Raw genomic sequence first — 22,857 nt, forward strand, 5'->3', positions numbered from 1 at the left:
ATTTGCTAACTAATACGCATGCTGTGTGTGTGCCCTGTGGCTCCCACCTGCCACAAACCCAGATGAGGTGGCTTGTCTGCATTCCCTGGATGTTCTTACTGGGAGGAAGGGAGCGGTACTTCACATGCATGGATGGTGCACTGAGTTTACGGAATGCTGATGAGAGTGAGCCAGACCAAGTCAACACAGTGGTCAGGGACTGCCAGGAAAGCAGGCCAGAGTCCCAGGCGGCTGAGTCAGCGCAGGTGTCTGTCTGGCCTGATGATGTATGAATATGTATGTTTATGGTCTGGCCCCACAGGGACACCTGTGGCTGGTCATCCAGGGGCACAGTGCCCAAAGCTAATAACCCTGGGCCTGGGTGAATGACATCACTCACTCTCATTTACTGGAACCGTTGGACCTATGCTGCAAATATAGATGGTACCAGAATTCTGAATTAGAACATTTTGATTTGGTTCGGCTCATTATAGGCTCTCAGCTAATTATGATTCTAGCAGTAATTTGTGGAAATCGAACTGCGATGCAAAGATAGAGGGCCATGAGGTGAAGGATTTCATACGCTTCAGAACAGGCAGGGCAATGTGAGATACTTTTTGAAGTTTATACGTTAAGTTTTGTGTGCAGTCTCTCGAAATGTAGTACTCAGATCTATTGAATAATCAACTGCACTTGGGTATAGATATTCCCATTCATTCATTCTCATTCATTCCCTCCTCTCACTGCAGTTATAAGGATGGCTTTGACTTGAACAATACACCGATTTCTATCTGTTGGTCTTCTTTGAATGAGATGAGGATGTTTATTGCTGTAGCAGTGCAGCCAAGTGAATTTAGCCTGGGAAAGGTGGAGACCCCCTACTGAGCAAGCTCCACTGGTGCGTATGGAGAGTGCAGCAGTGAGCTCCAAAACACACAAGAAATCGTGTTGGTGAAAGACAGGAGAACACCCACCTATCCATTTACTCCTGTCCCACGTAGGAATGGTACTAGTTTGTGATGCGGAAGGATTCTACACAGTGGTTCTTTGACAGCTAATTGTTTTTGTCAATGTCCGTGTGCTTTTAAAGAGCACTAGTCAAAGGCATTGGCCTGGTAAACAAGTTCAACAGTGACTGAGTGAGGATAAAAGTTGGCTCTGCAAGCTTTTCCCTCCCCTCACTATCCTTGCTGAGTCTGGAGGTGGTGGTTGTATCACGTTTCTCCATGACTCCTGTGTAGGCGGTGGTGGGTGTGAGTGGGTGTCATGTTGGTTGTTTTGGTGCACAGGCAGAGATTCAGTGTTTGTGTTTTCCTCTCTCTGCTTTCTTTCAAGACCTATGGTACTCACACATTTCCGCAGGATGTATTCACCACCATGATTAATGGTCTAGGTTCAACAGGGGGGGTAAATCAATTTCAACTACACTAGGCTATAAGACCACCCAATCTCCCCACTTTATCTTAGTGAAGGTGATGGTACAGAAACCATTAAAGGAGCAATCTGCAATATTTACAGCAGTTCAGTGGTCATTTTAATTAATGATATACAGAACACCCATTGATTATTGAAGAATACAACACAAATGCCTCATTTTATCTTTAGGCAAGTCAGTTAAGGACAAATTCTTAATGAACAGTAGGTTAACTGCCTTGTTCAGGGCAGAACAACAGATTTTTACCTGGTCAGCTCAGGGATTCAATCTTGCAACCTTTCGATTACTAGTCCAACGCTCTAACCACTAGGCTACCTGCCACCCCTCATGAGCTTGGTACAACTGTCTTACCCCACCATATCCCAAATTATAAGGTTATTTTGCTCCATTGTTCAGATTTATTGCAAACTACGTGGTAGGGCTGCCGTTTGGCCACCCCAAATATGTACTAGTGATTGTGCCTTTAGGATACAGTAAAACCGCAGACCCTCGTTCTTCCCACACAAATGCATATTTACTGCCTCCAATATAAGTCGTGGAGGTTGCGTCCCAAATGGCACCCTATTACCTACAAAGTGCGCTGTTTTTTTACCAGAGCCCTATGGGCCCTGCTCAAAAGTAGTGCATTTTATAGGAAGTACGGTACCATTTGGGATGCAGCTATAGGAGTTTAAACTTCTCCATTACAATAGCGTTAACAGAAAGCCTTTCCCAGGCTGTAAACCACTCAGAGATGATTATGGCCAATCGCAATTCATCCTTTCTTTCCTTCTCTATTCTTGATGGTAGTAAATCCCACATTAGGGACGTTGTCGCGGAGACGAGGCACACTGGCAGCCGTCACACTGGCAGCATATCAGGAAGAGGATTTCATGTTATGTTACCGAAACTCTTTGGGAAATGAAATCTTGGAGAGCCTTGCATCCAAAATCTTATGTTGTCTTGCCATAATATATAGTGGTTTTCATTCTTTTGGAGGTGAATACATGGACATGAAGTCTAGCATCCAAACTAGTACGTCTTCTGCCATCATATATATATTTTGTGGTGAATTCAGATACAGTATTACTCAGATTAATCAGGATCAAAGAGTTGGATGAGTTTTGGGCCAAAAAACTCAGACAGGGGCGTCAAGCGTGGGGAGCCAGGAGACAGACAAGGGCATTTGCTTGGTGGCCGGGACTGCGGTGGGCCGAGGTTTGTGTTTCTCTCCCAACCGACCAGCGGTCGCCCTCCAGGGGAGAAGCGGGGGGAGGCTGCGTCGTCTGGGGCTCAGCTGAGATTGATGAGTGGAAAAAATGGAGAAAATGAGAGAGGGAACGAGGGAGGTAGAGTATGGGGGAAAAAAGGGAGCAGAAGGGAGAGGCTTTATTGAGTGGAGGGAATGGAAGGAGAGGCAGGGCAGGAGAGGAATTAAGTGATGACCCATCAGTGTCTGCCTGATCAGCGGAGGAGAGGATCGCCAACCAGCAACACCAGGCTGCTGCTGCAGAAATATGTAACAAGGAATGGAGGTGCCAGTAATGATGGTGATGGATAGCATCCAGGCTCATTCCCACCAGGCAGCAACATCTGCTCTTGCGTGTGTGTGTGTGTGTGTGTGTGTGTGTCAACATCACAACCTCTAAATCTTATGTAATGTCCTAATTCCTCATGGTTCTCCCTCCCAGACTGTCATTGTGTAATCTAACAATGTCCATTTGACAGGCCAGGCTGGGGTGACCCTGTAAATGTGTTTTTGAAGGAGAGGAGTCATTTTGTTAATGTATGGCACTAGTCCTGACGGAGCTCTCCTTATACCTCGCTGTTTACATTAGAACGTGCATTGACAATGTCGTTCCCATAGCAACGATTAAAACATTCCCAAACCAGAAACCGTGGATTGATGGCAGCATTCACATGAAACTGAAAGCGCGAACCACTGCTTATAACCAGGGGAAAGGTGACCGAAAACATGACCGAATACAAACAGTGTAGCTATTCCCTCCGCAAGGCAATCAAACAAGCTAAGCGTCAGTATAGAGACAAAGTAGAGTCACAATTCAACAGCTCAGACACAAGAGGTATGTGGCAGGGTCTACAGTCAATCAAGGATTACAAAAAGAAAACCAGCCCCGTCTCGGACCAGGATGTCTTGCTCCCAGGCAGACTAAATAACTTTTTTGCCCGCTTTGAAGACAGTACAGTGCCACTTACACGGCCCGCAAAGAAAACCTGCGGACTCTCCTTCACTGCAGCCAACGTGAGTAAAACATTTAAACGTGTTAACCCTCGCAAGGCTGCAGGCCCAGACGGCATCCCCAGCCGTGTCCTCAGAGCATGCGCAGACCAGCAGGCTGGTGTGTTTACGGACATATTCAATCAATCCTTATCCCAGTCTGCTGTACCCACATGCTTCAAGAAGGCCACCATTGTCCCTGTTCTCAAGAAAGCTAAGGTAACTGAGCTAAACGACTACCGCCCCATAGCACTCACTTCCGTCATTATGAAGTGCTTTGAGATATGGTCAAGGACCATATCATCTCCACCCTACCTGACACCCTAGACCCACTCCAATTTGCTTACCGCCCAAATAGGTCCACAGACAATGCAATCTCAACCACACTGCACACTGCCCTAACCCATCTGGACAAGAGGAATACCTATGTGAGAATGCTGTTCACCGACTACAGCTCAGCATTTAACACCATAGTACCCTCCAAACTCGTCATGAAGCTCGAGACCCTGGGTCTCGACCCCGTCCTGTGCAACTGGGTACTGGACTTCCTGACGGGCCGCCCCCAGGTGCTGAGGGTAGGTAACAACATCTCCACCCCGCTGATCCTCAACACTGGGGCCCCACAAGGGTGCGTTCTGAGCCCTCTCATGTACTCCCTGTTCACCCACGACTGCGTGGCCATGCACCCGTCCAACTCAATCATCAAGTTTGCAGATGACACTACAGTGGTAGGCTTGATTACCAACAACGACGAGACGGCCTACAGGGAGGAGGTGAGGGCCCTCGGAGTGTGGTGTCAGGAAAATAACCTCACATTCAACGTCAACAAAACAAAGGATATGATTGTGGACTTCAGGAAACAGCAGAGGGAGCACCCCCCTATCCACATTGATGGGACAGTAGTGAAGAGAGTAGTAAGTTTTAAGTTCCTCGGCGTACACATCACGGACAAACTGAATTGGTCCACCCACACAGACAGCGTTGTGAAGAAGGCGCAGCAGTGCCTCTTCAACCTCAGGAGGCTGAAGAAGTCACCAAAAGCATTCACAAACTTCTACAGATGCACAATTGAGAGAATCCTGTCGGGCTGTATCACCGCCTGGTACGGCAACTGCTCCGCCCACAACCGTAAGGCTCTCCAGAGGGTAGTGAGGTCTGCACAATGCATCACCGGGGGCAAACTACCTGCCCCCCAGGACACCTACACCACCCATGTCACAGGAAGGCCATAAAGATCATCAAGGACAACAACCACCCGAGCCACTGCCTGTTCACCCCGCTATCATCCAGAAGGCGAGGTCAGTACAGGTGCATCAAAGCAGGGACCGAGAGACTGAAAAACAGCATTTATCTCTAGGCCATCAGACTGTTAAACAGCCACCTCTAACATTGAGTGGCTGCTTGACACACTGACTCAACTCCAGCCACTTTAATAATGGGAATTGATGGAAATTGATGTAAAATATATCACTAGCCACTTTAAACAATGCTACTTAATATAATGTTTACATACCCTACATTACTCATCTCATATGTATATACTGTACTCTATATCATCTACTGCATCTTTATGTAATACATGTATCACTAGCCACTTTAAACTATGCCACTTTGTTTACATACCCTACATTACTCATCTCATATGTATATACTGTACCCAATACCATCTACTGCATCTTGCCTATGCCGTTCTGTACCATCACTCATTCATATATCTTTATGTACATATTCTTTATCCCTTTACACTTGTGTGTATAAGGTAGCAGTTTTGGAATTGTTAGGTTTGATTACTCGTTGGTTATTACTGCATTGTCGGACAAGCATTTGCACAAGCATTTCGCTACACTCTCATTAACATCTGCTAACCATGTGTATGTGACAAATACATTTGATTTGATTTGAAGGTGATGTGGGGTACTTGTGAGACCAACGCTAAAGAAGGAAAAGTCAAACACTCTCCAGCTCACTGTCTTGGATGCCAGGGCAGGCGTGGTGTCTGTGTGTGTCTGTGGTGTGGTGGTGTGTGTGATGTTATTGCCTGAGTGTGGGGGTCTCAACCTCTCCTAAGACATGAGAGGGTGAGAGAGGACAACGTTGTAAACTGCCCCTGGAGACTGTGTAGGTTAATGGTGTACCTGTGTTTATTTAAGAGGCTAGGTTAGGTCACCCTCAACTGTATTATGAGTGTTTGCAATCGTTTCTATCTGTCTCTTACCCTCCAGCAAATGTTTGCCTCACCTCTCTAGTAAGAAGTAACTTGCAAGGCACCATGACATGACAGAAAGAGAGTGCACTGTAGGACCGTACAGTCTGCCTATGTTTACTGCGGTTATGGAATAAGGTGCATCTTCACCATGGAGACCAGCAGTACCCTAAAGACAGCTGAGGAGTACAAACAGCTTTTAAAGAGGGGAGCAAATATGGTCTGGCATCTTCAGCTGTCACACAGTGACACACACACACACAAAGTCATAAATCATTCAATCCAACAAACTGTGTAAAACACATTTTACATTTCTACTTCTTGACATAGCAATCTTTGGCTATCCGATTAATTTTACACCCAGGTTCTCTCATATCCCTTCAGTGTTTACCAAATAGCCTGGATTATTATTCCCATGCTCCCCGTGGGGACAGAAACACAGTATATCATGTTTGTTTTGGCACCTTCATGGCCAGTCATTAAATGTTAGTGTCAGGTGTCTGAGCTGTCTGTCTGTGATTTGGTTGGTTATGAGGATGACAATAAATGGAGGCTGATACAGACTTACTCAAACAGGCCTCAAAATGAGAATGTTATTCGTACTACTTTGGTGGGATTACGCCTCTATCTCCTCTCAGGCATAGGGTGGGTGTGAAAAGTAAAGACTGTGTTGATATGTCTATGCAGATATCAAGGGTAAATCCTTTGAACAAGAAGTGCAATCTGTTGTTGAAGGATGGGATGGGGTCCTTACTTTCCTAGCAACAGTGCTGCTGTGCAGACCCATTAACATGCCATTGTAGCAGGATCACCTCTGGACGTCAACATTACAAAATGTGTGCACACAGCAGACCATAACCCCTCTCTCCAAGCGCTCCTTCTCTCAACTCCCTGTCCTAATGAAGCCATCACAGCTCTGTGACGTCATCAGGTTTCTGCTTCCCAGACACAACGGGCCCACGATAACCTTGGACACATCGGTTGCTGTCCCCACCACTCTCTCCGCCACCCCTGACTCTGTTTCCCCCTTTCCCTCTTACCCTTTCTGGGGTAGCAACATAACGTAACATAACTGCACTGTCCTTTGATAGGCAGAGAGAGTAACTAGGATTAGTGAGGGGGGGAAAGGCAGTGTCTTAAATGGACCCTATTCCCTATATAGTGCACTACTTTTGACCAGAACCCTGGTCAAAAGTATTGCACTACATAGGGAATAGGATGCCATTTCAGATACAGCCACAGTCAACATGCCCCTTTCGCCTCTCCCTCGGAGGGCCCCTTTCATAATGATTAAGCTCATCAGTGGTCCATCTCAGGTAGTAGGGAGGTAGGGGGCCTCCCATCCTGTCCCATGTTTATATTTAGAACACTGGCGGTGTGATGCAGCAATTTTTTATGAAGGGTGGAGGAGCGTCTGGGATCGGGCTCTGTTACTCAGAGGGTGAAGGGAGGAATGGAGAGAGTGGGGGGGGGGGTGGGAATGGAAAGAGCCACCTGGATGTCCTGATGGTGTTGTTGTTAGCTACACCTGTCACTGTCTCAAGGAGAGTCAGGGTTGGGTAGATTACTTTCTAAATGTTAGTTACTAGTTACTTATCCAAAATTGTAATCAGTAAGGTAACTTTTGGATTGCCCAAACTCGGTAACGTAATCTGATTACTTTACCCTTAAGAGGCATTAGAACAAGACAAACAATTATCAATCAAACACATTTGGTGTGTCATCGTAGACTTGTGGTCTCTGACTTTGGTCAGACTCGCTCAGGTAGAACAAACTAACTTTCCATATTTTCAATGCAAAATATAATGTCATTGAGAAAACAGAAAGGTTTCTTAATATATACTACATGACCAAAACTATGTGGACGCCTGCACACCTAACTTCTCATTCCAAAATCATGGGCATTAATATGGAGTCGGTCCCCTCTTTGCTGCTATAAATAACAGCCTCTGTTCTTCTGGATAGGCTTTCCACTAGATGTTGGAACATTGCTGCGGGGACTTGCTTCCATTCAGCCACAAGAGCATTAGTGAGGTCAGGTCGGGCACTGATGTTGGGCGATCAGGCCTGGCTTGCAGTCGTTATTTCAATTCACCCAATAGGTGTTCAATGGGGTTTAGGTCAGGGCTCTGTACAGGCCAGGTAAGTTCTTCCACACTGATCTCTACAAACCATTTCTGTATGGACCTCGCTTTGAAACAGGAAAGGGCCTTCCCCAAACTGTTGCCACAAAGTTGGAAGCACATAATCGTCTAGAATGTCATTGTATGCTGTAGCGTTAAGATTCCCTTCACTGGAACCAAGAAAAACTTCAAAAACAGCCCCAGACCATTATTCCTCCTCCACCAAATTTTACACTTGGCACTATGTATTCGGGCAGGTAGCGTTCTCCTGGCATCCGCCAAACTCAGATTCCTCTGTCAGACTGCCGGAGGGAGAAGCTTGACTCATCACTCTAGAGAACGCGTTTGCTCTGCTCCAGAGTCCAATGGCGGCGAGCTTTACACCACTCTAGTTAACCCTTGGCATTGCAAATTGTGATATTAGGCTTGTGTGCGGCTGCCTGTCCATAAGAACCCATTTCATGAAGCTCCCAACAAACCGTTCTTGTGCTGACGTTGCTTCCAGAGGCCGTTTGTAACTTGGTAGTGAGTGTTGCAACCGAGGAAAGACAATTTTTACAAGCTACGCACTTCAGCACTCGGAGGTCCCATTTTGTGAGCTTGTGTGGCCTACCACTTAACGGCTGAGCCGTTGTTGCTCCTAGAATTTTCCACTTCACAATACAGAACTTACAGTTGACCGGGGCAGCTCTAGCAGGGTGGAAATTTGACAAACTGACTTGTTGGAAAGGTGGCATCCTATGACGGTGCCACGTTGAAAGTCACTGAGCTCTTCAGTAAGGCCATTCTACTGCCAATGCTTGTCTATGGAGATTTCATGGCTGTGTGCTTGATTTTATACACCTGTCAGCAACGGGTGTAGCTGAAATAGTCGAATCCACTCATTTGAAGGTGTATCCAAATACTTTTGGTGGTGTAGTGTATTTTTTCACAAACTTCCTTTCTGAATTTAAAAGTAATCCAAGGAGTATCTGTAATCTGATGACAATATTTTTTCTGGTGGGGAGGGGGGGTGTCTTCGTTGTTAAAAAAAATATATTTTTAAGGAACTCAGTCTGGCTTTCAAATTACTGTTGATTGTTGTAATAGTAGACTGCACAAGGCCATGTCAGCTAACATTTTTTTTTAGCTAGGTTTTTTAGCCCATAGATTTTGTAGAAATGGGGGGCCTGTGTGAAAAGGTTTAAGCACCCCTGACGTAACTTGTTCCAGTTTTTTTCTGTTATCAGATAACATGTAGCTGATTACATCTACATCGTTTTTTGTCCGTGTTCGATATTCCCTGTTAGGTTGACCGGTCAGCCTCTAACTCTTAAGGTTAATATCTTTGAGCTTCTACTGTAGTTTGTTGGAAAGTCGTTTTTATGTCTTTTGTAATGTCCTCATCTGATTTCCTCCTCCCTGTCTGTCCCCAGAGTATTGTGTCCAAGTATGGCTCTCAGTTCAGAGGGAACTCTCAGCACGATGCCCTGGAGTTCCTGCTCTGGCTCCTGGACCGGGTCCATGAGGATGCCAACCCCACCACCACCAACAACCACAGCAGCAGCAAGACCAAAGCCAACGGAAAGGTAGGAGCAGACCAAACACGGTCACAAAGTTGTCATGAAGCCCAAAGACATTCAAATGTCATAGACATTGTCTTGTGTTGACAATGTCTATGACACTGTCAAAATAAGAACACCTGTCACCAAACTGAAACATCTTGAAAAATATTGATCACTGTTGTGATCGAACGGTCCTGACTCATGACACATTGTAGATATACTGTAGCCAACAAGGTCGCTGAGGTAAGGTTTTTGGCTGATGGTAGTACTGTGTTATCCAACTGTGGCTGCAATCCAAAATGCAAAGGGCTCTCTGCATTCTACAGTAGCAGCGTCGTCAGTCTCAGCTGTGTGAGAGCAGAGGTACAGTTGCAGAGGCCAATAATAGCTTCTTATTCAGGTGGAAGAGTTGCAGAGGCTTGAGTCATCATATCACCTGGGTCCCACTCATGAGCACACACACGTATTGCTTTGCTCATTGACTAACTTACTTTAGAGCGGGGCACGTACACACACACACGTGCATAATGTAGGGTGGGGCCGTTGGGACGAGAGATTTCTACCGCTAGGGCCACCACTGGGCCACCTTTGCTAAATGAAAATAGGAGAAACACTGAGAGATTGAACTTGGTTAGCATGTATCAACATCTATTTTTTCGCATTCAATTGAGTCATATTGCAAGCCTTGGTTTTGCTCACAGCCTAACCAGGTTACTCCTAGTGCAGTAGAGCAAAACAGCTCTGAGGTTCCCATGAATGCATATTTCTATTCTCAAGAGATACAATAGAGAGTCGTTATGAAGAGCTTGTCTCAATGACAACAAAGCGAATTCCACAGCATTCTGCAGCGATACGCCATCCCATCTGGTTTGCGCTTAGTAGGACATTTTTTCCCCAACAGGACAACGGCCCAACACACCTCCAGGTTGTGTAAGGGCTATTTGACCAAGAAGGAGAGTGATGGAGTGCTGCATCAGATGACATGGACTCCACAATCACCTGACCTCAATCCAATTGAGATGGTTTGGGATGAGTTGGACCGCAGAGTGAAGGAAAGGCAGCCAACAAGTGCTCAGCATTTTCAGGTCTCAGCATATGTGGGAACAGGTGAAGCTGGTTGAGAGAATACCAGAGTGTGCAAAGCTGTTATCAAGGCAAAGGGTGGCTATTTTGAAGAATCTGAAAGTATATTTACAATGTAGAAAATAGGAAATATAAAGAAAAATCCTTAAATAAGTAGGTGTGTCCAAATGTTAGACTGGTACTGTGTATATATATGTATTACAATAAACAAACATAGTCAAAAACAATAGACAACATAACTGACTATTAACTGTCTTGATGAGAGGCGGGTCATCAGCTTAATGAGCAGGCCTCCTCGTTAGAAGAGTCGACCAATAGCACAGGCCGCAGGCTAAGGAATGAAGGCCCCACCGCGGGCCCTCTCCTCAGCTCCTCTTGCGTTTCCTGAAGAGAATAGTACAAAAGCACCGTACTTGTCATATTCACCCAGCCAGGTCACAGAAATCAATGAATGCATTTGAGGAAATAGAGACACGGAATGTGTGGGATGAGGCCACTTTATAATCCCATTCCATTTACGACCCTGGTCCCTTTCTCAGTGGGAATGATGAGTCTAGCCACTGCGGCGTCTGAGTGTTGTGTCACTCATGGCTGTATTACTATTTACCCACCGGGGCCTCTGAAACGATCCTTTGTGTTTGTGTGTCTGTTTGTGTGTAGCAGGAGAGGTTGAAGTGGCAGCCTGCTGTGTGATGCCCCCTCTCATTCTCTCTCTTTCCATCCATCTCCTCTCTCCTCTGTCTGCTGCTGCAGAGGGGAAGGGATCAGCGGAGGGTGTACCGCATTGGCAGAGAAAGCACGGCATACTATGACTTATAATGTGGATGTGATCTCTAATATCATTTGAATGTAAACACACATTGCCCCTTTAGGGTGTGCGATGGTTACAATGATGCCTCGCTTCGTTGCGCTTCAACCGTATCCCCTTTGGCTTTTGCTCATCTCCGGCCGCTATTATTAGCCAATGAAGTCCTTATTCTCAGTGACTGCCATCGCGACGCCTCCTAACAGCTAATGCCTTTCTCTGCGGCTACGCTATAGAGGAGGCCCTTTATGCCACGTCAACAGCTCAGGGCTCTGGTTGTCATTAGCCTTCGCTGAATCACGGCTCCGTAAAGCCGCTTTGCCGACGCCTCGGCCCGAGAAAGAAGGAGGTATTTCAGAGAACGCTGTGTGTATGTAAGAATGTGTGATCCATTTCCATTATTTTCTGTAATTGAATTAATTCTCTGTGTTTGGTTGTAGCTCCATCTTTCTCACCTCCCTCGTCTCCTCTACTCTCCTCTCCTCCTCCGTCCTACTCTCTCTCCATTGACTGGTGTTAGAGCACTGATGGTGGGCATTGCGGCGTACAGCGTACACACAGATAGCAAATGGACAGAACAGATTGATAGATGGATGGGTGTATGGATTGATGAGCTGAGAGAGAGTGAGAGCAGGACAGGATGACACCTCCGTCGTCAGAGCCTGTGAAACGGGCGTTTCAAGTGAGAGCAAAGAAGACCCAGATCAATCTGCTGACTTGACAGAAACCTGAGGAGACACATTCTGATCCTGCCTGCCTCTTTCACTGAGTGAATGGTACCTTTCTTATACGGTGAGCTCTAAAAATATTAGGAGAGTGACACATCTTTTGTTTTGGCTCTGTACTCCAGCACTTTGGATTTTAAACGATACAATGACTATGAGGTTAAAGTGGAGACTATCAGCTTTCATATGAGGGGTATTGTCATCCATATCAGGTGAACCGTCTGGAAATTACAGCACAATATCATACCCCCTGAACAAGGCCGTCATTGAAAATAAGAATTTGTTCTTAACTGACTTGCCTTGTTAAATAAAGGTAAAATAAAATAAAATACCCCCAAGACATGCTAACCAGTTTTTTGGGGGTATGATATTTATGCTTCTAACTTTCTCACTCATCATTATTCACGATTCATTCAGGAATATCCATTATCATGGTAACATCCACATTAATGTAGAAGTGTTCAGAAACATATTCTATTCTCATTTACAATAAAAGTGACTCCAAAATGACACAATACATTATTGACCATTCATTTCTATTGGGCACAAAATGATCTGAAACACAACCAAAACGAACAGCAAATGCATCCAACACATGTCTAGTCACAAGCTTGATGTATGTAGTCATTGCGTGCAATGAATGTGGGACCAAATACTTAACTTTTTACTACTTTAATACACATATAAGTGAATTTGTCCCTATACTTTTGGTCCCCTAAATTGGGTGGACTATGTACAAAAAGTGCTGTAATTTCTAAACGATTCACCCAATATGGATGAACATACACTCAAATTAAAGCTGACAGTCTGCACTCCTCGTCATTGTATCATTTCAAAGTGCTGGAGTACAGAGCAAAAATGTCGCTTTTGTAGCTCACTGTATCTCCTCCTCTACAGTAAATTTCCTTTACAACTCTATAACTGCTTAGTTTCAACATCCTTACACATCCACCTCTCTGCTCCAATGCTTCACGTGTCCCCCGTTACACCCCACTTTTACCTTTGCAAAACTACAAAAGACACATTAGTGCAGCGTGTGTTTCTTTACTTAAGCATCTTACAGAATGGATGGTCTGTGTTTGAAGAATGCATTCCTGCATTATCTACATGGACTCACACTGGCCTGCAAGGCCCATAGAACAGAGCAGAAACCTCAAACCTCAAACCTAATGCACCTGCAGTCCTCCATTTTAAGATCAGTTCTCTGTTATTGGTGTATGGGTTCAGTAGCAGGGGCCTACTTTATGTGTATTGGTTCAGTAACCGGGACCTACTATAACCTGTGGTCCAGCATACTACCAGCCATGTGACCAGCTGAGCCGGTTCACCTTCCTCAGCCAGTGGAAGGTTACGTATGGAAGTCGGTCAACAGAGGCATCTCAGTAAACTGACGTTTGATCAGTTGCTGAAGGAAGCCAAGTCTCCTTGAACCAGAACCCATCGTAGTAGAAGGGGATTACAGGGCCAGTTTCAAATAACGCGTGTGTCGCCTTCGTCCAACCCCTCAGGCTTGACAACAGTATTTCTCATAATATGATAGTAAAAGGCCTATCTAAACCAGTTTGCACAATATTTCTCTGGTGTCGGAATGAAAATAAATCAGACAAACTCACTTCGTTCCCTTTAGAATTGTTACATCTGGCCCTTGGCCTTGACCTCCCATCCAGTGAGTGGGCATGCCTGCCTGAGTGAGTGGTTTAAAAGCCGATCCATCTTACCCTCTCTCTCTCTCTCTCTATCCATCTCACCCCTTCGGACGGTAGTGGTAAACGATGCCTAGCATCCCAACACCGCTGCTAACTCACAGAGGCATTATCTCTGCGTTAATCCATTTTAAACGTCGATAATAGCTGGCTCCTCACTCTGCGCCCGGAGAGAGTTGACAGGGTGAGTGGATGGAGGGGAAAAAAATAAGAAAAAACCAGCCTAGATGGATGGAAGTAAACTGCTTAGACTTAGAAATTTGGTCTCTGGACGTTGTGGCAGCCGGCGAGGCGGCGATAGAACACATTATTGACAGACACGGAAATTGTGGGTTTAACATCTACGGATGTGAGGGTTAAGAGGCCCTGCTCTCCAGAGAAATGTGTTTGTTTATGATACAGATCAGACGTCGATGACAGGTAGACAGGTAGGGGTTGATGGATGCTGTATCGGATGTCTCCTGTCAGTTTTGCCCATGGGGATGTTAAAGCTCTGATACTCCTCATTCAGTTGTGCCATCAGACTTGACACTGGCAGTCCGTCATATAGAGAGAATGTATCTACCATTGGACATCTCTCCGTTCCCTCTACTGCTCTGGAGCTAAATTAAGTCAGCTTTCCTCTCTTCTCTGTTGGCGCATTAGTGTTGTACATTGATTAGACATTGGGGTTCACAGGTTGCTTATCTTTCCTTTGCTTCCTCTCTCACTCTCTCCCTTTTTCTCCCATGCTCACAATCTCAACTCTGCTTCTCCCTCTCTCTCTCTCTTTCTCCTCTGACTCATCTCTCCATAAGTCTGTCTGGTCTACTTGTCAGTGATGATCTGTCTAAACCGTTGCCAGACTTCAGCTACAGCCGAGTGTTAAGATCAGGGCTGAGGGGTTGACGGGGCAGATGGCCACAGACCCTTTCTCCTTCTGCCCCGGCGATCCCGCTCAACCTCTCTCACAGGTTACTTCAAACGACACCTCTCCCGCCAGCCCCGCCGAACCCCAGCCACAATCCCATTAGAACACCAGTGACATTTCTCAGATGCTTCAAATTCCACACGGCATAGAGAGAGTGGGGGAGAGAGGGAGGGAGAAAAGGAGATGGGGCAAGACGTTTGTTGGTGGATTTTCCCCTGTCTGTTTGACTGCATGATGGGCTTCGATCCCCTTTTCCCTTCACAGATGTCTATTTTGTGTGAAATTGAGCAGCTGGAGAGGAAGGAAATTGAAGCAAAACTCCTTATTTGCTGCTTCCTGTCATGGAACAGATACCGTAACATCAATATCACCACTAATACCCCTTTTTTTGGTACACTACTGTATAAAGAAGTACACAGTGGAGAGGGGCATTGTAGTAGTGGCGCTGTGGTGTATATTTTTATCACTGAAAACATGTGGCCCCGAATGAAGGGAATCTGGGACCGATGGGGAACTAATCCCACCACTACACACACACACACACACACACACACACACACACACACACACACACACTACCTCACCTCCTAATAGGATTTAAAACGCACAACAACAAAAAATCTCGGCTTTATGAAATATTTCTCGACATGCCTCCTTTTTCCTTTTCTCAACGTTGGATTCTTCATCCATTATTCACCCTGATCCCTTTCCCTGTCTTTTTAAAGCCTCCTTCCTCCTAACGTGGCTCCATCTACTATTCATCTATTGAAAGATAAATGATTGGAGCAGGGCCAATTTGCGTCCCCTCTCCCGGTCCCCCCCTCCTCCCTGACTCATTTCAGAATGCTTCTGAGGGATAAAAGAAAGAAAAAGTTTCAGGTGAGCTTTTGTAGTGGCATGGTATCGAGAGAAACAAATAGAAAGTTGTTGACACCAGCAGCTCTCAGCTTCAGGGATTCACCTAACTGAGCAGATAGCTGCTTTGTGTTCTTTTGTCAAACTTGCTGAATTGGGCCGTCTAGGTATCAACGCTCCTCTGTCTAGGTTTGTCTGAACAGTTAGCGCTTCTGAAAGAGCTCGCACTTTTTTGGAGACCGGGGTGTTATTTGTCTTCCACTTGGCCTTACTTTGCAAAAGACGATGCCCTGTAAACCTCTCCTCCGGTTTGCCTGATTTTCTTCCTTCAGTAATTATTTGATGGTCAAAGATGGAGATAGATACTAAGAGAGTGATACTGAGTGGTTTGGCTGTGGAAGCGTTGTTGGACATCATCTGTGAGGTCATAATGGGGTGAGAGAAGGAGTCTATCGTCGTCCTCGTGCCACAGAGTGATGAAGATAAAGGAGGAGGAAGAGTGTTTGTGTGTGCATGCGTCTGCTTGCTGCCCAAGCCAATTACCGCTCCCACAGGGGCATCAGAGAGCCACATTCACAACATGGTGCAGAGTCAGGACCCAGCCTCCCCACCAGGAGTCAACCCTGAGTCTATTATCATCCCAATGTGCCCTGGGTCTTCCACAGAGCCTCCAGAGACAGCACTCTAGCTCAGGGACCCTACCCAGGGACCCCCTATCTGACCGTGGACATCCAGACTCGCTGTGGGGTAGCTAGGCCTCTCAGAGTATTGCCCGTGACTGAAGCATCACAGGGGACTAATGAAATGGAATCTCCCTGGGGATCAGGAGAGAAGCTCAAATTAGGAGGAAGAGCGTTGGCCGCCGCTCCATTAATGGCAAGAACATTAGCCCCGGGATCGATCTGCTGAGGGGGGGGGGGGGGGGGGGGCTTTCACAGTGGGCTTTCTAAGGTTCCTCTCACACATAACACACAAACACAGACAGATTACATATGGCTTCCAAACACACTCATATTTATACTTACTACTTCTCTCTCTCTCTCTTTGTCTTTCTTACTTTTTCTTTTTACTATGTCTCTATCCTCTGGGGGGGTAAGTAATGCGACTGTCCCACTTCTCCACTTTCACAGCCCACACACACACACACACACACACACACACACAGGTAGGGTACCTCAGAGGTGCCACACAGAGACTGCCATGGCTGACTGCCATTTTAAAGGCCTTTAATGGATCACACACACACCTGCCTAAAATATTTAATACTTTACTTAGCTAACATTTGATTAAATCCATGAATATTTCAAAAGACGCCCAGACCCCCTAAATAGTTCAGGAATATTTAAAATATTCAGCTGCATCAACACATTTGTCTCCTTTGAGAGGGAAAAAGAACGCTCATTAGTAAGTTGAGGGTGAGTCTGGTGTGTATTGAATTGTTGTTGGTGGCAGGTTGAGTTGGGTTAGTGCGGAAGAATTGACCATTCTTTCTCTCTGGGTGTAAAATCAGAGCTGTGCTCAGCCAGGGAAAGATGCACCACTCAAGTCTTTTATGAACACCAACACATGGTTTGAATGTTAAGAGCTATACACTATCATTTCATTCTCCTCCTAATTTATCATATTCAAAAATAAATCTCCTTATGTGCCTGGCGGATTTCTCCTTGACTGTTTTATTAGAGATAAAAGGCAAATGCACACACACACACACACACACACACACACACACACACACACACACACACACACACACACACACACACACACACACACACACATAGGAGAGTAATATGAGCAAAATGCCTGTGTAAATGCATACCGATTATTTTGATTTGAAACATAATTTGAATAAAGCTGGATGGATTTGTAAGCAGTGAGCTTCCCTGGGCTGAAGGTAATAATGGTCCCCATGGATGAGGTTGACCTCCTGTTAGTCTCTGAGGCTACTGCTCCCGCTGCTGCTGGGACTGTTCTGTACGATGCTGTTGTGTTCCTCATTTAGCCTGGCTTACCAGACCAAGGGAAGAGAAAGTTGGCGCAACAAGGTGCATTTGCCGCGAGGACATTGTTCCGATTTTAAAGTTCACTCTCGCTAATGTGCTGGTACTACTTGGTCAAAAGTAGTGCACTACATAGGAGGAAAGTCTTCAATGGAGAAGTGCACTGCCTGGGACTTTATTGTGTGAGACTTGGCCACAGAAACCCACCTCTTCAACTGTACTCTACAGGCCTTGAGGACTTGTCATTCTCCTTACCTCACTATTTCACGCTCGTATTGCCTCCCTTTGTCGCTGTAGTCTCTGTGTGTAATGCCAACCTGTTCTGCTCGTGTGGAAAATGCCGTGAAAGAATACAACTGAATACAGTGGTGCCTTTTGTTTGTCAATAATACAAGTTCACAATGTCTGGCCTTGAGGCCCATTGTCTTGTGTCATCATATCCCACACCCATCTTTATTGTCATCGCTCCCATATAAGGTAATACCTTCCTGGCACTCTGAAGCTGTATAACTGGAGTGGTGGCTATAACGTGGCTTCACCTGTTCCGAGGAACACAGACGTTCTCTTCCACACCCTTTGGCTTGTGGCCTGACAAGAATATTTGCATTCTGTTCTCCCCTCCTCTGACCGAACACCTGACCGGACTAGCGTCCCTTTTGTTTACAGACCTTCAGCAAATGTTATTTTTGAACCCCGAGGGGCAGAAAGGTCACGGTCCTGAGTTTGTTTTTGGCTGCGTTCCACTTCACAGAGGAACAGGAGCCTGTTTTGTAACACCGCAACAGGTGTGTTTTGGTTCACCGTCTCTTGTCTGTTTTTTTCTGTTTCTCTGTCTTATAAGTGGATTTTGTTTACTTCGTAGTTCGTACTCTGTCTCCTGTTCAGTTTAACTGGATTTTGTTTACTTCGTAGTTCGTACTCTGTCTCTTGTTCAGTTTAACTGGATGTTTGGCCCTTTCAGTGTCCTCTTTCCCGGTCAATGTTAAAGTACGGTTGTGGATTCTTTTATTTGGTGAGATTGCCACTTAACCCTTTGAACTCTGGTCTGGTAGACAGACAATGTGGCGACAAGGATACTCAAGGTTTCATTCTACAAAGCGGCCCATGTTGAAATCGCACCATAAAACCAACCTAGACCAGATTTTATAACCCAATTTGATGTGAAAGTGATATGAGGATTTTTAATGGATGTTGTCCTTTGTAACCTTTCAGAGCGAGAGAGAGAAAGAGAGAGTGAGAAAACAAATCCTCCACATTTCACGTTAAAAAGGAATTTGCACTGAAGGGAGCTTTGTAGGAGATCTCTTACACATGGGCACTCTTGTGGAATGTGGTTTTATCTTAGAGCATCACTTTTTACTAAAAATGAAAACCCGCTGACCTCTACGACCCGTTCCTCTTCACAAAATAATAGATTTTCTCTCCTTCCTCTTTCCGCTCTTAGCTTAGGTCGGATAATTTATTTCTGAAATTAATATTTGCCTGTGAACATAGCCAGTGTGCAAATGAGAGACTGCTCTCCTCTCTTCCTCTCACCCTTCTCTGGTCTTTGCCAAGTCAGATTTGGCTCTGAAGGAGCTGCCAAGAGCTCTGTTCTGTGGCCTCTTATTTTCAGTTTTTGTCTTTGTGTGTGTGTGTGTGTGCGTGTGTGTGTGTGTGTGTGCGTGTGTGCGTGTTGGTTCAGCAAGCTTCTCCATAGAAACTGCTAGAGGGCAGAGAGTTTGGCTGCGCCCCATGCCATTGGAGAGTATACACCCAGTTCCAGCACTCTTTGGACAGGTCTAGGATCAGTGTTAGAAGGCTTAGTTGGCAAGTTTCACTGTGTTTTTAGTAGGGCAAGGGCGCCATATTTTTTACATGGAAAAAATGAAAACACGAAGCAGTCCAAACTCCTGGGTCCTTTAAAAACCAGCTGTATGTAAAATATTGTGTACTATAGCTTGGAAAATAAATACATGTGGCTCTGGATGACAACATAATGATGTCTCTTTTCAACATTAGGACTGTTCCCCTAAAGAAGTGAAATACGCTTTTTGTTTTGTTTCCTTGCCGCGATACTGACGAGTATACTGGTATTGTCCCCGCTCTAGTTTTTAGGCACACGTTTGCCTATATGTGCTCAGTGGGCCTGTTATGGCCAAATTGGAAAGGAGTGGCCTCTCTCTCTGTGTCTGATGGTATAATAACCAACAGTGAAGAGAGAAACCCATTACATATATTTACTGCCCTCTACTTCAACAGTTGATATGTATTCCTCTAATAGGAATATAGTGGTGACCTTCATCTAGTGTCTGGACAGATAGAGAGAGGTGACATAGAGTGTGCAATGCTGTCATAACTGATAGAGAGAGGTGACATAGAGTGGGCAATGCTGTCATAACTGATAGAGAGAGGTGACATAGAGTGGGCAATGCTGTCATAACTGATAGAGAGGGGGGACAGAAGCAGAGAGACAGGGATGGATGGTCTACAAGTATGAGGACAGAGGGAGGGAGGGAGGGAGTAAGGGAGGGAGGGAGGAAAGGGTATAGAATGCCTTTCGTTTCCCCTTTCATCATCCAGACGGCCACATTACCGTAATCCTGCACTGAATAGACCCGAATTAGCAGCAGCTCTCCGCGGCTAAAAGAATAGGAGTGAGTCAGCCCCTTTACTGCAGGGCAAGCATTTCAGACCCCCTCCCTCTTTCCTTGCCCCCCCCCCCCCATCTCTGTTCCTGCTGACCTCTTCCCTTTCTTTTCAACTCCTGCCATCCATGCTGCCATGTCCCCCTGTCCGCTCTGTTGAGTTCTTAATCCCCCCTTAACCGGAACAGAACATGAAGTTGGGACAGAAAGTTGGAAACAAAGTTGGGTTGTTAGGTGAGGGAAGAACACACCAGGAACCTGGATAGAGACCAGGGGTTGGGGGTCAACTCCATTTCAATTCAGGAAGTAAATGGAATTCATGTCAATGAGGAAAATAATAATTGTAATTAGAATTTCAGTTTACCTCATGAATTGACTTACTTCAATTGTAATTGACCTCAACCCTGCTAGACCCATTACTTTCCTTCCCTGTTGTGTTCTATGAAGCTTCAGAGCGTGCTGATGACACGGTTGCGCTACACCTTCCATCTGAATCCGCTCACACCGTCCAAACTCTGGAAAGGAACGACAGGAGGCGGTGGGGCTCTTCTGTAAACGTGAAAACAGCCGGCTGTGTCAATATTGGCTTGTCTCATCCGCACGCGCAGCGGGACAGATGTCATCTTGTACAGCACAGAGAACCGCTGAGCTGCCGGCTTACAGCATGTGCTTCTGTGGGGTGTCTGTGGAACATATCCAAAGAAAGTTTTTGTACACACACACACACACACACACACGTACACACACACACACATACACACACACACACACACACACACACACACACACACACACACACACACACACACACACACACACGTACACACACAGTCTTCTGAGACTCCATATAGTTCGCACACTCACATCCCATTCAGTGTGTGTGAGGGAGGAAAAAGATCCAAGAACAGAAACCATCACAGGGGACCAAATTCTGTTCTGTCAATGCCTCTTCCCATATCTCTCTACTACATCCATGAATGGAGCCACTCTGGATTCTTTGCCACAGAGCATGTCGCTACCCACTGGGCACACACTGGTTGAATCAACGTTGTTTCCACATTTCAGTGAAATTATGTTGAACCATCGTGGAATCTGTGCCCAGTGGGTATTAAGATTCAGCTCAGATCTATGGCTGACAGTTGGGCTTCTGGAGCTGCTGGGATTGACTCAGAGACACTATAGGAAGCACAGGTGGTAGTGTTAAGCTCAAGAGTCCAACTATTGATTCAACTTTTGTTTTGAAATGATCACTGGCTCAGAGACCGGTTTGATTCCTGCTGAAATTAGTCAGAACCACTATAAGTGGTAGGAAGCACAAGTGATTTTGCTAACCCCTTCAGAGTCTGATCTAGAAGCAAATGAAATACACAGAAAATACCGAAATTCAGGCACTTTGTCCCAATGTAATTAAGCTCTAGTCTTACATTTGATTTAAAAAAATGTGTTTTGAAATGATCACTTAATCTGGGTCTCGGAAGTAATCACTGGCCCCGGGACTCCGGTTTTATGACTGTGGTGATGACTGTGTTTTACATTTAGTGGTTATTAGTCTAATGCAGTTTAAACGTTGACTGAAGATTCACTGTGGATTCGGTCGTGTACAAAAACACAGTTGCTGACTTTGCGTTCAAACATCTTTAGCATATTTTAGGGCTGGGATTGCCAGGGACCTCACGATATCATATCACGATACTTACACTACCGCTCAAAAGTTTGGGGTCACTTAGAAATGTCCTTTTTTTTTGTCCATTAAAATAACATAAAATTGATTATAAATACAGTGTAGGCATCTACTTTCCTGTATGTTTTTCTCACAATTGTATATTGAAATTTGCAGAAGGTTCACTGACAGCTGCAATCAACTGTAGAAATATAATCCATAGATGGCAGTTCCGATTCAAGTCAAGACTGGCAGCCAGGACTCATACTAAGACTCATCTGACTGTAGAAGCTAACAAATGATTTCAACAACTTCTGAGCGATTCAGAGTTTACTGCACTGTTTTTCAAAGTAGCTTTATCATTTTGTGGTAGGCTAATGGCACGAGTGCATGGGCCATCACCGGTGAGTAGCCTAGGCTTCATCTTCATCATTGGGTGAGTCAGTGTGGCTGCAAAAAAATGACCTGGTCTTGAACTCAAACAATAGCCCAATGTACAATATTAGGAAGAATATATTCTCACTGTCAGAGTAGCCACTCATTTCGGCCATTTGTGTAGTATTAAAAATTATTTTGCTAATGTCATCTATCATGTAAATGAAGTAGAGTTGCATGAAATGCAGTTCCTCCCCCCTATGTGTGGAAATCCTAAAAACACCTCTGCTCAACCTCTACCCAGCACCCCCAACTCCAAACATCTCCCTGTGGCTATGCGCACACACCGTGGTGCATAAGTGCACACACACACACACACACACACACACACACTGCGGTACACCGTGAAACAGGGGTAGGAAAACAACATGTGTTTTTATGTTCTGGCTGCCGCATTATGAAAACCTCAGAAGAAGCAACCAGGGATGTCTCTGCCACTACATGGATCACAGAGCACAGGACCATGGAGAGTCCTATGTGAGCTGCTGCTTCTGTCTGTTTCTCTCAGATATCACAGGACCTGAACAGAATAAATTCTGACTCACACTGTGA

The 22,857-nt window shown here is 45.4% G+C and overlaps 1 protein-coding gene across 4 annotated transcripts in view; it reads left to right on the forward strand.

Moving 5' to 3' along the window:
* LOC110493556 (ubiquitin carboxyl-terminal hydrolase 43) overlaps window positions 1-22,857 on the forward strand; it is a 124,614-nt gene that overhangs the window by 4,378 nt on the left and 97,379 nt on the right. For all 4 annotated transcript variants that reach the window (XR_002469161.2, XR_002469162.2, XR_002469163.2 and 1 more), the window contains exon 2: window positions 9,374-9,526. Coding sequence is in view for 1 of the 4 variants with exons in the window: in XM_021567902.2 (XP_021423577.2) it covers window positions 9,374-9,526 (153 nt within the window). In the remaining 3 variants the exon portion in view is untranslated. The remainder of the gene's footprint in view (window positions 1-9,373; window positions 9,527-22,857) is intronic.

This window comes from Oncorhynchus mykiss, chromosome 17, assembly GCF_013265735.2.
Source record: "Oncorhynchus mykiss isolate Arlee chromosome 17, USDA_OmykA_1.1, whole genome shotgun sequence".
In the NCBI taxonomy this organism is placed as follows: Eukaryota; Metazoa; Chordata; class Actinopteri; order Salmoniformes; family Salmonidae; genus Oncorhynchus; species Oncorhynchus mykiss.